Genomic DNA, 18,868 nt, shown 5'->3' on the forward strand with positions numbered 1-18,868 from the left:
GGTCCAAGGTTTGACCCCCAGCACGACCTGGTGCCGGAGGGTCGGAGCAATAGCATAGCGGGTAGGGCGTTTGCCTTGCACTTGGCTGACCTGGGTTTGATTCCTCTGTCCTTCTCGGGGAACCTGGAAAGCTACCGAGAGTATTCCACCTGCAGGGCAAAGAATGGCAAACTCCCCAAGTGACATATTCGATATGCCAAAAACAGTAAAGTAAAGTAAAGTAAAGTAAAGGCCCTCCCGTTGATCGTCGATTTGCTCGAGCGGGCCCAGTAACGTCTCCATTGGAGACTTTGTTGTTACTGTGTTTGGCATATCGAATACTCTCGGTAGCTTGCCGGGCTCTCCGAGAGGGGCGGAGGAATCGAACTCGGGTCGGCCAGCCAAAAACAGTAACAACAAGTTTCACAATGGAGACGTTACTGGTGCCTGCTCTAGCAAATCGATGAACAACGGGAGGATAGTGCTACGGTGCTACCACCTGGTTCATCCCCTACGTGCCTAACTGGGTTAGCCCCCAAGCAAAAACAAAATAATTTCAATGAAAAACCTAGCTATTTTGGTTTGTTTTATTTTTTGTTTTTGTCGGAGAGCCCGGCAAGCTACCAAGAGTATTCTATATGCCAGATACAGTTGATCAACGGAAGGGTCTTTACTTTACTTTTACTTTATTTTAGGGGTCACATCTGGTGATGCTCAGGGGTTACTCCTAGCTCTGCACTCAGGAGTCACTCCTGGTGGTGCTCAGGGGACCATATGGGATGCCGGAGATCAAACCCAGGTCAGCTCTGTGCAAAGCAAGCACCCTCCCTGCTGTACTCCAAGTGCTCCAGCCTTGAAAAGCATAGTTCTTATTTCCAAACTTCAATTTTTATCTAGAGCAAATAAAAGACGTGAAGTAAATGACTGAAAACGCTCTGAAACCCACTGCCGCCCCCAATTTAAGATTTCTTATCTGATCAATTTATCTCCGCTCCCTCCACAAGAGGGCATAATTAAAACATTGTTGATTAAACTTACTGAGCATCAAGCAAGAGATCCAGGTTTCACACTTGACTCTATCTGCAATCAGTACATATCTCCTAGCAGGCAAAATCTTACTACTGTAATTGGTAGCACTTTTTTCTTTCTTAATAGTCCATAAGATGGTGGTATATGTTATTGCCAACATTTTATTTTATTGTATATATATTTGTGGGTGGGGGGGCAGGCAGGGGTTGTGGTTGAACCATACTTGGCGTTGCTCAGAGTTTTCTCCTGACTCTGTGCCTAAGGGTCACTCCTGGCAGGCTCAGGGGACCATATGGAGCAATGGGAATCCAACCCGGGTTAGCCACATGCATGGCAAGCACCCAACCCACTTACCCACTGTACTCTCACTCTGGCCCCTACTGCCAGCATTGTAGATACAGTGAAATGCATTCCTAGAGGATGTCTAGGATTCAGTTCATTAACTGAAGCTGTGTAAGTCACAAAAGGAGCATAAGGAGAGAGTAGACCGTTGAATCATAGCAAACATCACCGTTTATCAGGCAGACCTGTCTGGCGTGAGTGAGTGCAAGGGGCCTTGAATTACCACGTATGGGTGAGAAGAGGCTGTGTTTAATTCTTGAACAATTCCTCGATGACTCCACTCTTCTGTGGATAATAAATAACCAGAGGGAAAAAATTGACAAAGCACAATGGTAAATCGCTCTTCAAAACTGGAGTGATAGGACAGGGGGTAAGACACTGGTCTTGCACATGGCGAACTGAGGTTCAATCCCCTGCACCCCATGTGATCCTGAGCCCTCCAGAACTGATCCCTGAGCTCAGAGCCAGGAGCAAGCCCTGAGCACCACCGGGTGTGGCCACAAAACTAAATAAAAGTCACCGCAAAATAGCTATAACTGAGGTGGTTACCAAAAGGCAGGGGAGGGGGTGGGGGGAGGAGGCATAGTTGAGGGGTTCTGTTTGGATCTTGGGCACCAGATGCCATGAGTCTGAACATCCATCAAGATTGAGGCGGCGGGGCTAGAGCGATAGTACAGCGGGGAGGGCATTTGCCTTGCACACGGCCGACCCAGGTTCGATTCCCGGCATCCAATATGGTCCCCCAGGCACTGCCAGGAGTAATTTCTGAGTGCAAAGCCAGAAGCAACCACTGTGCATGGTCGGGTGTGACCCAAAAAAGCAAATAAAAAAAATATTGAGGTTGTTCTTCTGAAGTATGCCAGTACTGCAAACCCTTGGCAAATCAATTTTTTTTCTATTTTTTTAAAATTTTATTGAATCACCGTGAGATACTGAAAAGCTTTCATGTTTGGGTTACAGTCACACAATGATCAAACACCCATCCCTCCACCAGTGCACATTCCCCATCACCAATATCCCCGGTATAACCCACCTTCCCCACCCTCCCTCTGCCTCCATGGCAGACATGATTCCCCATAATCTCTCTCCACTTTTGGGCATTATGATTGGCAATCCAGACCCTGAGAGGTTATCATGTTTGGTCCTTTTTCTACTTTCTGCACACATCTCCCAGCCCGACCAATTCCTCCAGCCATCATTTTCTTAGTGATCCCTTCTCTATTCCAGCTGCCTTCTCCCCTTTGTTCATGAGGCAGGCTTCCAGCTATGGAGCAATGGCAAATCAATTTTAAAAAACAAAGGGCTAGTGCTGTGACTCAACTACAGGGCACATTCTGTGCACGTGTAAGGCCCTGAGTTTCACTCCCAGCACCAGCCAAAATGAAAGAATAAAATAAAATGCTTGACTACAGTTGGTGGGTGGAAGGGAGACAGGTGAGTAGATCAGTATGACAGTGTCTTTCAGACATCATTAAACAAATGCAGAGTCTACAGTGAGTTTGTGTCTTGGCTAATCTTGCTGGAATGGTCAGACAGGGAAAGTAACTCTCAGAATTAACAGGCCCACTGGGAAATGTAGCTGCTCTATCAGAGTTCATCTTCACTGTCTGTAGAGCAGTTTAACATCCTCTGTGGAGGTTTAGTCTGGGCTTGGTTCCGTCTTGTTTGGGCATCAGGCCTTCTTCCGGCATTTCAAGACAAGAGGGATATTTGCCATCCCTGCGGGCAGACCAAGCTGTCCTCTTGCTCCTGGCTGGGACCGGCCGGGAGGTGCAACCTTGTCTTCAGACCCAACACTAGCTGAGCCCGAGCTGCAGTCGGGAAGATGGCATGATGCTGGGGTTGAGGGTGGGGGAATACTTGTCCCGGGTTCGATTCCTCCGTCCCTCTCAGTGAGCCCGGCAAGCTACCGAAAGTCTCTCACCCACACAGCAGAGCCTGGCAAGCTCCCTGTGGCGTATTCGATATGCCAAAAACAGTAACAAGTCTCACAATGGGGACGTTACTGGTACCCCCTCGAGCAAATCGATGAACGACGGGAGGACAGTGCTACAGTGCTACAATTGATTTATAATATGGCTTTCTCCTTCTTGATCAGTTAGAGTTTTACACGGTCTTTGTTGCAATTTTTTTTGTTTTGTTTTTTGGGGGGACCACGCACCCACTGTTGCTCAGGGCTTACTCCTGGCTTTGCTCTTAGGGAATCGCTCCTCGTGGGGACCGGGGAGGGAGGCATATGGAGTGCCAGGGATCAAACCCAGGTTAGGCATGTGCAAGGCAAATGCCCTATCTGCTGGACTATCACTCCAGCCCTTATCTTTGTTAGTCTTATAAAATAGATCCCTACTTCTGGCCAATTCAGGGAACCATAGTGAGGTGTGGTCCACTCCCTCTGCTCCACTTGCAAGGCAAATGTTTTAATCCTATACAATATCCCTGGCCCAAAAGATAAACAGGTTTTTTTTTTTTGGGGGGGGCGCAGGATATATTTCATCAGCTTATCATTGATTTGCAATTTTATACAGTTTTGGAGTTGAGCTCTATTTCTCTATAGGTGTGTAGATGTTTCCCCCTTCACCATAATTTTTTTTAAAGATATCTCTCATATGTGTGATATAAAAGAGACATGGTGTGGGAACAGCAAATGGTCCAAGTCATGGGAACTGGAAATTCTGACCAAACTTTCTGGGAAGGGGCCTGAGAGGGCTCCTAGGGACGCTGGTGAGGTTCACAGACCCTCCCGTGGAGCTGTCGTGCGGGGACGCTGTCTGCGTGGAAAGTATAGTTCAGTGGATTACAAATCCTGGCACCTTGGGGAACGTGCTTAGAACATGAGATCGCATCTCAGTGGACGTCCACTTTGCACCAACGCTCTTGCTCTGTTTCAGAAAATAAACTGGGACGATTTAGCTGCCAAGAAAGTGCCCGCCCCTTTCAAGCCAGTCATCCGGGATGAGCTGGACGTGAGTAACTTTGCGGAGGAGTTCACAGAGATGGACCCCACCTACTCACCCGCGGCGCTGCCCCAGAGCTCCGAGAGGCTCTTCCAGGTACACACAGGGTTCCAGGGCCCACCCTAGGTCAGGGGGTCCCGGGCATGCACGCACGGGCCCTGTGTGCTGGGGAGGCAAGGCCATTTCCCCCCAGGAAAGGCTCTTTGACATCTCAAAATGGAATCCTCTTGTCTCTGAAATTATCCAGTAGCAGAGATCACGTGATTGTTAGCTGAAGCCTGTAGTTTGTTCAACAACTGATATTCACATGCGTTTTTGTGGTTTTTTGTTTGTTTTTTGTGTTGTGCTCAATGATGCACAGGGGTGACTCCTGGCTTTACACTCAGAAATCACTCCTGGCGGTGCTCAGGAGACCATGTGGGATGCTGGGAATCGAACCCGGGTCGGCTGCATGCAAGGCAAATGCCCTACCTGCTGTGCTATCACTCCAGCCCCACATGCGCATTTTTATATAAAAAAAGTGAGGGCTTTCTACTTGAGTTCTTTTTTTTTATTTGTTCAGACTTTGTTGTGTCCACAAAGCCAACAGTGCTCAAGAGCTCTTTCCTGCTCTGTGCTTGTGGGGGGCGGGGGTCACCTTGGGATCCCATGCAGCACCAGGGATCAAATTGGGGTCAGCTGCATACAAGGCAGACGCTTTCAACATTTGTCCTGTCTCCCTAGGCCATGTTCAGACTCTTTAACATAAGTGGGAAACTACTTATTTTGAAAATCTTCTGTAGTTCATAAGCAGTGCTGTCTCATTCATTGTTTTCAGTGACTAATATTTAACCCTGACTTGGTTGGTCAAGAATCACCGTGGGTGACCCTGAGCATGGCTTGGGAGGGTCCAGAAATAAATAAGAAAAAAATTAAGATACAAATAAAAAGGTTTGAAAGGATTCTGCATTTGCAAAACGCTTGGACATGGGATACATACTCACTTTGAGGGCATCACAGCCTACTTCTTACTCCAGTAAGTCTGCCTCTAGCATGGCCTCATTGAGACAGTATCTCTATCCATTTCAGCTTGTTCATTTCTGCTAGGATCTCTCACAGCTATGAACAGTAAATACTGAATCAATGAATTAGAAACTACACTAAAACTTGCTATTTTGGGGGGGGGGTAAAGGGCCACACCTTGATTTGCTCAAGGATTTCTCCTGGCTCTACACTCAGGAATAACTCCTGCTGGTGCTTGGGGGACCATATGGGATGCCGGGGACCAAATGCAGGTCGGTTACGTGTGAGGCAAACTCCCTACTCGCTGTACTCACTGCAGTCCCCAATCTTCCTATTTTTCTACTTTGAAAAAAAAAAAAAGGTAGACTTGAACCACGTTGTCTCATACCTTTAACTTTTTGGTCTTTTATTTTTTTTTTTAAGAATTTTTTTTGTGCTTGTAACACGTTTATGAGCAAAGCAAAAGAATTCTTCAGATCCTGAGAGTGGACTAGTAAGAACATCCTTTTTCTGCTTTCGTGGTTGAATTGGTTGAATTCTGCCAGAAGATGGCATTGTCTCCTTCCACAAGGCGTTTCTGCATTGATTTGAAACAACCTTGCATTTAGGATTGCAGCTGAAATAATATCAGATTTTCCTTAACAAATACTTGAGTGTTTTATTTCTCTCCCCAGCCCCCACCCCTTCCACCCTTGGTGTAAGATAACAGGATGTATTGCCGTCTTGTCTGAGCTTGGAACTTTCGGGCCCTTACTCTCTTCTTGGCTTTATTTCACTTTCAGGGCTATTCCTTCGTGGCCCCTTCGATCCTCTTCAAGCGGAATGCGGCGGTCATTGACCCACTGCAGTTTCATATGGGTGTGGAGCGTCCCGGCGCTACAAACGTGGCCAGAAGCGCAATGATGAAGGTACAGAATCGAGACTAACCCAAGCACGTATTTATGTTTTAAATACCAGCGATGGCTCAGGGCCAGTGAAATGAATAGACTTAACATTCAACTGAGCTGCAATATTTTTTTTAAACAAGCACATAGAAATAGCAACATTCGCCTTCGACCATTATTAGCATCTGTTTGGATGAGCTCCTTTGTACATTGGTAGAAAATTAGTTTTCCTAAATGAGAGCGATGAAAATGGAAATGAGGGGTTGGAGCAATAGCACAGTGAGTAGGGTGTTTGCCTTGCACGCGGCCGACCTGGGTTTGATTCCTAGCATTCCATATGGTGCCCTGAGCACTGCCAGGAGTAATTCCTGAGTGCATGAGCCAGGAGTAACCCCTGTGCAAAGCCGGGTGTGACCCAAAAAGGGAAAAAAAAATGGAAATGAACTAAACTAAGAGGGATTTGGGATGACCCTTATATTCCGGCCATATGGAGTCCCACAAAGTAACTGTTCTTTCCAACTTGATTTCTCACTACTGCATTCCTAGTAATTCCTTCAGTTAATGCTGCTGGTTTCTTACCAGGACTCCCCATTCTACCAACACTATGACCTCGACCTGAAGGACAAACCTTTGGGAGAAGGAAGTTTTTCAATTTGTCGGAAGTGTGTGCACAAAAAAAGTAACCAAGCCTTCGCGGTCAAGATCATCAGCAAAAGGTATGGCCATTTCTGGCTGTCTCTCACCTGTATTCATCCTAGTCATTACAGTCTGTCATTCAGTATTTTTGTATTTTAAAATCCATGGTATATTATTGTTGGGCTTTTTACCCATGGATATAGCCATCTGACTGGTCAGTGAGCTGTCAGACTTGTAACCTACATAGCTCTTTCTGACACAGTAATTTTTTTTTTAATTTTATTGAATCACTGTGAGATAATTACAAGCTTTCATGTTTGGGTTACAATCACACAATGATCAAGCACCCATCCTTCCACCAGTGCACATTCCCCACCACCAATATCCATGGTATACTCCCCCTTTCTCATCCTCCCCCTGCCTCCATGACAGACATGATTCCCCATAATCTCTCTCTGCATTTGGGCATTATGGTATGCAATACAGACCCTGGGAGGTCATCATGTTTGGTCCTTTATCTACTCTGCACACATCTCCCATCCCGACCGATTCCTCCAGCCATCATTTTCTTAGTGATCCCTTCTCTATTCCAGCTGCCTTCTCCCCTTTGCTCATGAGGCAGGCTTCCAGCTATGGAGAAATCTACCTGTCCTGTGTATCTACTATCCCTAGACTGACACAGTAATTAATGCACTTCAGGGACCATTCTTTGTCCTCTATCTCTGAATTAATTTGGGGGAGATTTTCCTGTGGCCTGACCCTGACCCAGACCTCGTTAGCCGTTCCGGCAGCTGTTGCCTTTCCTGAGTGGGATGCTGGGGGAAAAAAAAAAAAAAAACCTTTTCTGGGTTGATTTTACTAGCTGCTGGTAGCCCTGCGAGCGGGCAGTTGTGTTGGTAACTGGTAATTATCTCCATGATTGTCTATTCTGATTCCCGAGCTTCCAGGCAAGGAGGACATCCATTTCTTCCCATTATCAGCTCTTTTCTGACTCAGAAATCGTCATTTTCCTCAGAATAATGCGTTTCCCCGGGCGGGTGGGTGGTGTGACTCATCTCGTTCATGGAAACCTCATTCTGTGTTTTACCACGAATGTTCGGAACACACTGTAAATAAAAACAAAGTGGGCTTGGGGCAGGGAAGGGGGTTGCAGTACAGCCCTCGATGCGGGAAGCGTCCGGCGGCTTCATGGCCCCTTCTTGCAGGATGGAGGCCAACACACAGAAGGAAATCACGGCTCTGAAGCTCTGTGAAGGCCACCCCAATATCGTGAAACTGCACGAAGTGTTTCATGACCAGGTACCCCGGCTCTCTCCTGCATGTGCTGACTCCCAAGCCAGGGGTGGGTGCTGTGGGGGCGGGCTCAGGGTGAAGGGGTGCAACCCAGCACCCAAGGGGGCAGAGATCCCCAACCAGGGCCTCTTTCGCCTCCTGCTTTTGCCCCTCACAAGTAGGAAAGGCCGGAGCCCTGGGGAGTCTCCCCCTCCCCAGCTGCTCCGAGAGGGGGTACACCTAGTCAGAGCAGCCAGGCAGCAATAGGCAGAGAGACTCCCCTGCTCAGCCCACTATGGGCGGTGCCGTCCCTTCCTGCACGCTCCCGTTTCCCTCCAGGAAATCACACACAGAAATGGGCGACGAGACACAGAGGAGGGCCACCATGTCAGATCTCTGTCCCCTCACCCCCCACATCCCTCCACCTTCAATAATCGATATTAACTCCCGTAACAGCCCTGTCCCCCACGGGCTGGGTGGGCTGGTGCCATCCCACCCCAAGTAACACTTAGCCCCAAGGACTGGAGCCGTAGTACAGCGGGGAGGGAACTTGCCTTGCACACAGCCGACCCAGGTTCGATTCCTGGCACCCCGTACGGTTCCCGGAGCCCCACCAGGAGTGACTCCTTAGGACAGAGCCAGGAATCAGGCCTGGGCCCCCTCGGGTGTGGCCCTCAAACCAAAACCAGGGGCCAACCCAATCCTGGGTGTACCTGAGCCTGGTTTTACCGGAGACGCTCGGGTTTGGAAAGGTCCCGAGACGTGCCCAGGCTCACACAGCAAGTAGTGGACCTCGAGTCGAAAAGCTGGGCCGGCTCTACTGTGCCACAGTGATGCCCAGGTTGCAGAAGGGCCACAAGCCAGTTCTCTGCCACATGCACACCTTCCCGGAGTACTCTGGGCCAGAGTGGAACAGAAACAGAGCACCGAGACTCCGGCTCCTGCCACCGCTGTCCCTCATGCACCCACAGGGCCCCGGCGCTGTCCAGCCCATGCCCTGTGCCACGTGCGTTGCCTCCTTCAGGCATTAGCCGCCCCGTGACCTGGCGCGAGCTGCAGCCTCACTTGGTTTGTGCGTGGCAATGGTGGGTCTCACTCTGGCTTCAGAACCTTCTTTGGTTTGGTTGGGTTGTTTGTTTGTTTGTTTGTTTGTTTGGCTTTCTGGGCCACACCCAGCAGACCTCAGGGCTGACACCTGGCTCCGCACTTTGTGATCACTCCTGGCGGTATTCGGGGGACCATGTGGGATGCCAGGGGTGTGGATCCCTGGTCAGCCACACGCATGGAAGGTGGCCTCTCTGCTGTAGCCGCTTTCCGGCCCCCAGAACCAGCTTTCCAGTGCTTGGCTCTGCAGCCACGTCACCAGAGCGAGCTCCAGAAGGTGATGTCACCATCATTTTGCTCTTCAGTTCTCGTTCGTCAGAGAAAGGAGCATCAAGGGCCATCCGTCTCCTGTGGGAGATGATCCGGGCGGCGGCCTTGGTTGGTCCCCTCTGCCCTGACGGCTGTGCCCCCACGTGCTCCTGACAGACCATCTCTGCGCTGAAGGCCGCTGGCACATCCGGGCCCAAATTCCCCTCCTGACGTTTTATGTTTTCGAAGTCCCAGGCTCTTTTTTTTTTTTAATTTAAGTTTTTAATTTCTTTGTGTTGAATCACTGTTAGAGAGAGCCTTACAGGGCTGGAGCAATAGCACAGCGGTACGGCGTTTGCTTTGCACGCAGCCAACATGGCCAACCCGAATTTGATTCCTCCGCCCCTCTCAAAGAGCCCGGCAAGCTACCGAGAGTATCTTGCCTGCACGGCAGAGCCTGGCAAGCTACACGTGACGTATTCGATATGCCAGACACAGTAACAACAAAGTCTCCAATGGAGATGTTACTGGGCCTGCACAAGCAAATCGATAAACAACGAGAGGACAGTGACAGTGACAGAGCCTTACAAAGGTGTGCATGATTAGGTTTCAGTCATACAGTGTTCCAACACCCATCCCTCCACCAGTGTACATTTCCCAGCACCGGTGTCCCCAGGTTCCCTCCCATCACCCCTTCCCCCACTTGCCTGCACTTTCTCTCTCTCTCTCTCTCTCTCTCTCTCTCTCTCTCTCTCTCTCTCTCTCTCTCTCCCCCCCCCCTCCGTCCCTCCCTCCGTCCCTCCCTCCCTCCCTCCTTCCCTCTCCCCCTGCAGTGTGGTTAGGAAAAATCACGATCACGATCACGACCATCCTGTTGTTCGTCGATTGCCTCGAGCAGGCACCAGTAACGTCTCCTTCATCCTAGCCCTGAGATTTTTTAAAAAGTGCCACATTAAAGGCTCTTTCAGGGTTAGGAGAATGAGACCCATCATTGTTACTGGTATTTGGCATATTGGGTACGCCACGGGGAGTTTGCCAGACTCTGCCGTTTTTCATAGGAAAAATGAAGTCATGAAATTTGCTGATAAATGGGTAGACATGGAATATCATGCAGAGTGAAAACGAGTCCAAAGAAGAGGGTCAGATATAGAATGACTGCATTCATTTGTGGGATATTAATATTAATATATATGTGTATGCATATATATATATATGTATATAGTGGAAAACAAATATCTACGGCCAGATCCCGGACTCTTAAGTCATCTCATGGCCGAGTCCTGTACTGTCAGGTTCAGATGCATCACTGCTCTCTGAGCACTGCTTGATACCCAGGCAGGTGGGCGGACCCTGAGGGTGATGTGGATCTTTTCCGGGTCTCCTCATGTTGGCTGTTCAGCTGTGGCATCACCATGGAGCTTTATTTTTTTTTTAAGTTGCATTGATTTATTTGTTTGTTTGTTTGTTTGTTTGTTTGGGGGGGGTCACACCTGGCGATGCTCAGGGGTGACTCCTGGCTCTGTACTCAGGAATTACTCCTGGCAGTTACTCGAGGGATCATCAGGAGTGCCGAGGACCAAACCCAGTTGGCAGCATGCAAGGCAAACGTCCTACTTGCCCTACTTGCCGTCCTGTCCTCTTTCTCCTGACCCGGGAGTTTTTCAAGTTCACTGGTGTATGCCTTTGGCCTGCTTGCACCTTTTTTTTTTTTAATTTTTATTAGTGAAACACCATGAGGTATAGTTGTAGACTTACAAATATGTTTTGCTTGGGTTTCAGTTATACAATGATTGAGTACCCATCAGGATTGGCCTGATCCCTAGTAGCCTGGGGCATTTGTTTATATCACTGTCACTGTCCTCCCGTTGTTCATCAATTTGCTCAGGCACACCCAGTAACATTGTGAGATTTTTTACTGTATTTGGCATATCAAATACGTCACGGGGAGCTTGCCAGGCTCTGCCGTGCGGGCGAGATACTCTCGGTAGCTTGCCGGGCTCTCCGAGAGGGGCAGAGGAATCGAACTCGGGTCAGCCATGTTGGCTGCATGGAAGGCAAACACTCTACCCGCTGTGCTATCATTGCAGCCAATATATATATTGGCTTTTTGGGTCATGCCCAGCAATGCTCAGAGGTTGCCCCTGGCTCTGCACTCAGGAATTACTCCTGGCAGTGCTTAAGGGACCTTAGGGTATGCCAGGGATCAAACCTAGGATGGCTGCATGCAAGGCAAACACCCTTCCCGCTATACTATCACTCCAGTCCCAATGGGGGTGTTTTTAAAGATTCACCCTTTACAGTTTCCCTGCCATGTGCTGGGTAATGTATTTATAATTTGCTTTTATATATGTATAAAGTAATCTTTCTGGATCTTGCTAATTTGCAGGAGAACATTTTGTTTGTGGCGTTTTGTTGGTGTTATAATGTAGAGCACCTGGATTTGAATATTGATTTGGTAACTTAAAAAAAAATACCCACTTGTGTTCATTTGAGAAGTGACATGGCTCCTTTGTTTTTGGGGGTAGCTCCTGCACTTCATTTTATTTATGGAAATGTATGCAAAACATGTATTTTTAAATACAATTTGGTTAAGATAATGTTGGAATCAGAAGCCTGTCTTGCTTGCTTGCTTGCTTTTTGGGTCACACCCGGCAATGCACAGGGGTGTCTCCTGGCTCTGCACTCAGGAATTCCTTTTGGCAGTGCTCAGAGGACCATATGGGGTTCTGGGAATCAAGCCTGGCTCAGCCACATGCAAGGCAAATGCCCTACCCACTGTGCTATCATTCCAGCCCCGGAAGCCTTTCTTTGAAGAACCTGCAGTGACCGTTGGGTATTAACAGGGACCCTGAAACTACTCTTTGATCCCTAACAGAGGTTCAAAGTGACATCAGTAAGCCGGACCTGTCAGGAGAGGGCAAGTGGCCTTTGCATGGGTATGCCGCCTCCTGCAAAGTTACCTTATTAATATTGGAAATATGTATTACTCTGGACTGGAGCGATAGCACAGCGGGTAGGGCTTTTGCCTTGCAAGTGGCCAACATGGCCGACCCCAGTTCGATTTCTCTGCCCCTCTCGGAGAGTCCGGCAAGCTACTGAGAGTATCTTGCCCACACGGCAAAGCCTGGCAAGTTACCCGTGATGTATTCAATATGCCAAAAACAGTAACAACAAGTCTCACAATGGAGATGTTACTGGTTCCCGCTCGAGCAAATCAATGAACAATGGGAGGACAGTGACAGTGACAGTATTACTATATTCATATTTATTATAATTACTTTATTAATCTTGAAAATCAAGGGCAGATTTTATTAATTTTTATTAAAAACAGTATGATTTACAGAGTTGTTCATTAAACTGTTGTTTCAAGCATTTAGTGTTCCAACACCACCAGTGAAACCTTCCTTCCCTCCACCAATATGAGGGCAGATTTTCTTGCAAGATTACTCCTGCAAAGATTCATATTAAATCCTGCAAGCTGACTGTATGTATGATTTAAGGGAGTCAAATAAAAAAAAAATGTGCGGTGCTGGAGCAATAGCACAGCGGGTAGGGCGTTTGCCTTGCACTCAGCCAACTCGGGTTTGATTCCTCCGTTCGTCTCAGAGAACCTGGCAAACTAACGAGAGTATCCCGCCTGCACGGCAGAGCCTGGCAAACTCCCTGTGGCATATTCGATATGCCAAAAACAGTAACAACAAGTCTCACAATGGAGACGTTACTGGTGCCCGCTAGAGCAAATAGATGAACAACGGGAGGACAGTGACAGTGACAGTGATTTCATGATTATCTGCACAGAGCCCCACTTTTAGAAGAAAGAGACACAAACTTTTTTGGGGGGGTCACACCCGGCAGTGCTCAGGGATTACTCTTGACTGCACTCAGGAATCACTCTGGGCGATGCTTAGGGGACCATATGGAATGCCGGGAATCAAACCTGGGCCGGCCGTGTGCAAGGCAAACCTCCTACCTGCCATACTATCGCTCCGGCCCCAAGAGCCGCAAACTTGATAGAGAGGCTGGGGATAGAATTGAAAGAGAAGTATTTGTCAAGGAAAAGATAGATTTTTTGCTGCAAGACTTGAAATTTTCCACCACCGAAATGGCATTCTGTAAAGGCCACATCCTCCTCCAACTCCAGCCCCTGCGTTTCTCGGGGTGCGGGCTGGTTCCCCTAGCCAGGGGGATATCCCCCTCAGTTCTGGGTGACAGCTCACTGTTCAGCAGCATCCAGGTGAGGGACCCCTCTGCCCTTTCTCCGGGCATCCACGGCTCCTCTTTTTCTCTTTCTAGCTTCACACATTCCTCGTGATGGAGCTTCTGAATGGCGGGGAGCTGTTTGAACGCATCAAGAAGAAGAAGCACTTCAGTGAGACGGAGGCCAGCTACATCATGCGGAAGCTCGTCTCCGCCGTGAGCCACATGCATGACGTCGGCGTGGTGCACCGGGACCTGAAGCCCGAGGTAGGGGCTCCCACCTCCCCTCCCGTCACACCCGCCTGTGGCCCTCAGGTCTCCCCAGCCTGTGCGGGTATTTCTGCGGGTTTTTATTTCTATGACTTTCCGGAGTGACTGCTAAGACATTCTCGCAAAGATCCTGTTTCTTGGATTTCTTTTTTTTTTTTCCTATTACAGTCTAAAATTTCGTTCCTTTTCCTTTTTTTTTTTTTTTCTTTTCACCAGCTGATCTTCTCGAGGTTATATTTGTAAGCGTGAGAGCCTTTTATGGAAGAAATGCTTTATGCAACAATTGTAGACTAAAAATAACCATGGAAATTTTTGTAACAGAAAATAATATGCCTTCTATATGTATACTCTTTTAGTTGGGGGGGTTCTTTCTTTCATGATGTATTTGGGAGGCTTTTTTTTTTACACACTTACGATCAGATTTGATTAGCTTATGAATAGGAATGCATATCATGCTGTTCTAAATCATTTCACTATACGTGATTATCCTGGTACAGTTTGGGGGGTTTTGTTTTGGGGACACACCCAGCAGTGCTTGGGGCTTACTCCTGGTTCTGTGCTCAGGGGTCACTCCTGGTGCTCCCTAGGGGATGCTGGGGATCAAAGCCGTGTGCAAAGCAAGCACCCTCCCTGTTGTCTGTTGTTCTGGCCCTGTCCTGGTACAATCAGCTTCCTTCATGTGCTTTCCTGGCCTATGTACTATAATATTTATAGAATCATGCAACAACACCAAGCGAGCAGCTTTTTTACATATATTTTTCAAAGGTTAATCGAGACAGTTCAAAAACTTTTACAGTGATCCCATTTTTAGTACCCCAAGTCAAAAAAAAAAAATTTCCTCCCTTCCAGAAGATCATCCAAATAATAATAATGGAAATTGGAAAATAAAACCAAGTCATTTTTTTCAAGGGATAATAACTGTGACTCAGCCTTCAACATATGCGAAATGATACACACATTCTCCCCAGAACAGAGAGCCTCGTTCTTAATTACCGCGTGATGATAATACGTCCCGAAGTCTATTTAAAAGAATTAGATGACATTTAATGTTCTCGTTTAGATCACGGCGGACTGTTCCTCAGAAAGCTCCCATTTTGTTGCCTTGTGTTGAAGGCTCTGGGGATTATTGGGAAGAAAAGGATGGTTTTGAAAATGAACCCTCGGGGGGCGGGGGGGCTGGAGCAATAGCACAGCGGGTAGGGCGTTTGCCTTGCACGCAGCCCACCCGGGTTCGATTCCCAGCATCCCATATGGTCCCCTGAGCAACGTCAGGCATAATTCCTGAGTGCATGAGTCAGGAGTAACCCCTGTGCATCGCCAGGTGTGACCCAAGAAAAAAAGAAAAGAAAAGAAAAGAAAATGAACCCTCAGTATTCAACTCTGAGGGAGACGCCTAGTCTGTCTACACATCCATCTCCTTCTTGTCTGTGCCGCCAGGCGTGTGATTAACCGCCGTCCTCCGGGCAAGCGTGTGCTGTGAACTTGCCTCTCTGGGAGCTGCCCCTCGGCTTCCCCCGCGACCGTTCTCGCTCTCCCACACGCCGCCCACGGAAAAGATGGCTCTGTGCATCTCAGAGCTGAGCTGTCTGCCGGCGCCCATGGTAGCACACCACTTAAATGGCTTTTTGATAGACAAGGCACAAGCATGTCATTTTTTTTTAATTGAAAGGCTCCGTTCCACGACTGTAGAGAATTCATTTTCACATGTTTTATTCTTTGATAACTGGCCATCTGTCGTCCCCTGCATTTCAGATGATGCCACCGTGTTCTCCAGCAGAATTTCCATGTGCCTCCCTGTTTTTCTAATAAAAAGATAACTTCCTTAGCCTAAAGTTTTTCTTTCAGTCACTGGAGATGAAGAACTGCCAGGTTTATTCGGGGCATTCGACAGCAGTTAGAGCCTAAGATCAAAAAAAAAATCTATTTTGGAGAAGTGAAAATAAGCACCTTTGTACTTAGATTTCCTTTAAAAAAAAATAGCAATCACTTTGACTTTCAAATGGCAGGATATCTTCTTTCCATGCAAAAGATTAATCCCTTTCCTGTTGATGGAGGATTTTAAGATCTGAGAATAGACCTTTTTTTTTGGGGGGGGTGATGGGCACACCCCGAGATGCTCAGAGGAGTGGCAGGAAGCATGTTCTGGATCTCTGCGTGCTCGTCCTGCTCTCCATCCTTCCAAGTTACTTCCCCAGACCCTGCTTATCTGTCTTTAGGTAGAGAGTTATATGATATCCGTCGTCACCATAAGCATATCCTAAATTTTTCTAGGTGCGAAGCAGATATATTTAGAAGCTGCCTGACATTCTAAGTAGACTGCCTTATATTTTTTCCAAACTGGTCTCCATTCTCTTGAATGATGAAGGGGCGGAAAAAAAGGCCTACCAACTTAGTTTGAGACAGAACTGAGGACAGGGGCTGAAGCGATAGCACAGAGGGTAGGGTGTTTGCCTTGCAAACGGCCAACCCGGGTTCAATTCCCAGCATCCCATATCGTCCCTTGAGCACTGCCAGGAGTAATTCCTGAGTGCAGAGCCAGGAGTAACCCCTGTGCATCGCCAGGAATGACCCAAAAAGAAAAGAAGAAGAAGAACAACAACTGAGGGCAAGCAGAAGGGGTTCGGGTCATTTCCTGCCTACTGAACCCAGCACACACACCGCACCCCCCTTGGAGATAGGAGGAAAGGGGAACATCCCCTCCACTTGGAGAACTTAGAGCCCCAAGCTCTTACATCATCAAAGCTCAGAATCAACCAGTGTCGGGTCCCGGGCCATGGAGACTCAGGGTTTTGCTGGGCTGGTTCTTCCACGATAACCCGCCCTGGGATCCTCTCCAAAACTTCTGTTGTGATGGAGCCTTCCACCTCCTTCTATCAACTTTTACATTGTTCCCTTTTGTTTCTTTTTGGCCACACCCAGAGGTGCTGCAGACTCACGCACCCCTTCCAGTGGTGCTTGGGGACCACAGTCTGGTTCTGGGGATCATTCAAATCCTTACAACTCTAAGGCTCAAGCACTCTAGGATAGAAATGTTAAGAAAACTTTCCCGTTCATTTCCTTGCATCTCTTTCCTCCCACTGGGTTCATTTTTAACTTTTGAATGAAAGGTTTGGAAGATTTTTCTTCTGTGATTCAAAGAAGCCTTTTCTTATGTCTTTGATTCCCATTAGAATGATGTTAACAAAGTAAATGATGTTCCAGAGCTCGGGAATAACTTAACAAACATAAAGGCAGAGCAGATTTTGTTAGGATGTCTAAGAATGTAATCACATTCACTCTCCTCTCCCCGGGGCTTTATGTCCTAAGAAAAAATGATGTTTTCAGATCAGCTCAGCTTTGCATTTATTAGGCTTGTGAGAAGCACAAAAGTAGTGCCCACGACAACCTTAGTGATTGAGAAGGCTCGGTGATGGGTGATTCAAAGTAACAATTGTTTTGGTCTGTAACTGGGATCATATTTTTAAGTATTCAGTGTTTTTCTGAAATGTGCTTTGTCTCCACCATGCCTTCTTTATTTAGTAGGTTCTATTCGAGCTCCTGTGATTCAAGGTTTTCCTTATGACCTCATTCCGTGAAAGACATTGACCAAAGCACCTACTATGTGACTTGCCCTGCTCCGTCCCCCAAAGCCCAGGGAATAGGCTTAACAATCAGCTGAACACAGTACTTGATCTTATGAAATTACAGCCTTGGGGTGGTGAAGGCACAAAACTAAGCAAGCAATGATCCCTGCCGGGAAGAAAACCTCAATAACTCTGGGAGGAAATCCGGAAAGTTCTAGCTTCTGTCTGGGGGCAGGGTTAAAGTGGTGTTTCTGAAGGAGGACCAGTTAAACCAAGACAAGCTGAAAGGAAGCTTGGCTGAGGAACAGAAGACAAATCGATGCCAGCAGAGAAGAAGCACCTCAGGAGAGTGAGGCTGTTGCAATTGGAAAATGCCGCATGACTTCATACACTTAAAAGTTAAATGTTTGGGGGTCTGAGCAACAGTATAGCGGTTAGGGTGCGTGTCTTGCATGTAGCTGACTGACCTGGATTCAATTCCCAGCATTTCCCCTGAGCATTTCCAGGAGTGATCCCTGAGCACAGCACCAGGAATAAGGCCTGAGCCACCACCAAGCATGGCCCCCAAAAATGGTCACGGTCACGGTCCTCCCGTTGTTTATCGATTTGCTCAAGCGGACCCAGTAATGTCTTCATTGTGAGACTTGTTATTGTGTTTGCCATATCGAATACCTCACGGGTAGCTTTCCAGGCCCCCAAAAATAAATAAATAAAATGAAATCAGTCTTTGTTAGGGTGGGAGAGACGACTCAACAGGCTGAGGGCAGGTTTTGCAAGCGGGCAGCCTGGGTTCAGTCCCCAGCACTGGATGGTCTCAGAGCACTGCCAAGAGCACCTGTGAACGCTGAGCCGGGAATAGCCCCTAAGCACTGCCGGCTGCAGCCCCAATACTAAAGCAAGCAGAAAGGAACTGTGTTCTAATCATTCACTCGGGTGAAAATCCCAAGAGCCCATCCCTCAGCATGACATAATACTCAGACAACAAAGCGGGGCTCCCCAGGGCCCAGCCACGCGGCCCCCACAGCACCCCCAGAATGTCACATAGGTGCTGCACCAACAGTCCGAGCCCCCGGGAACTCACTCACGCCTTTGTGTCTTGCAGAATTTACTGTTCACGGATGAGAACGACAATCTAGAGATCAAAGTGATTGATTTCGGGTTTGCACGCTTGAAGCCCCCGGACAACCAGCCCCTGAAGACGCCCTGCTTCACGCTGCACTACGCCGCCCCGGAGCTCTTCAACCACAGTGGCTACGACGAGTCCTGTGACCTCTGGAGCTTGGGGGTCATCCTGGTAGGTCTGCGGGGCACCTCCCCGCTGCGTCTCTCTTCCTCTCCCCTTTCCCACTTCTGTTCCTGAGCATTGTGGCCGGTCGGTTGCTTTCCC

The 18,868-nt window shown here is 48.1% G+C and overlaps 1 protein-coding gene across 1 annotated transcript in view; it reads left to right on the forward strand.

Annotated features, from left to right (window-relative positions):
• Positions 1–18,868, forward strand: part of RPS6KA5 (ribosomal protein S6 kinase A5) — a 212,667-nt gene that overhangs the window by 175,311 nt on the left and 18,488 nt on the right. The window contains exons 9-14 of the mRNA XM_056133486.1: positions 4,239–4,400; positions 6,089–6,214; positions 6,773–6,906; positions 8,032–8,125; positions 13,745–13,915; positions 18,584–18,775. Coding sequence (XP_055989461.1) covers positions 4,239–4,400; positions 6,089–6,214; positions 6,773–6,906; positions 8,032–8,125; positions 13,745–13,915; positions 18,584–18,775 — 879 coding nt within the window. The remainder of the gene's footprint in view (positions 1–4,238; positions 4,401–6,088; positions 6,215–6,772; positions 6,907–8,031; positions 8,126–13,744; positions 13,916–18,583; positions 18,776–18,868) is intronic.

The sequence above is a fragment of the Sorex fumeus genome, unplaced genomic scaffold (assembly GCF_029834395.1).
Source record: "Sorex fumeus unplaced genomic scaffold, SorFum_2.1 ptg000098l, whole genome shotgun sequence".
Lineage (NCBI taxonomy): Eukaryota > Metazoa > Chordata > Mammalia > Eulipotyphla > Soricidae > Sorex > Sorex fumeus.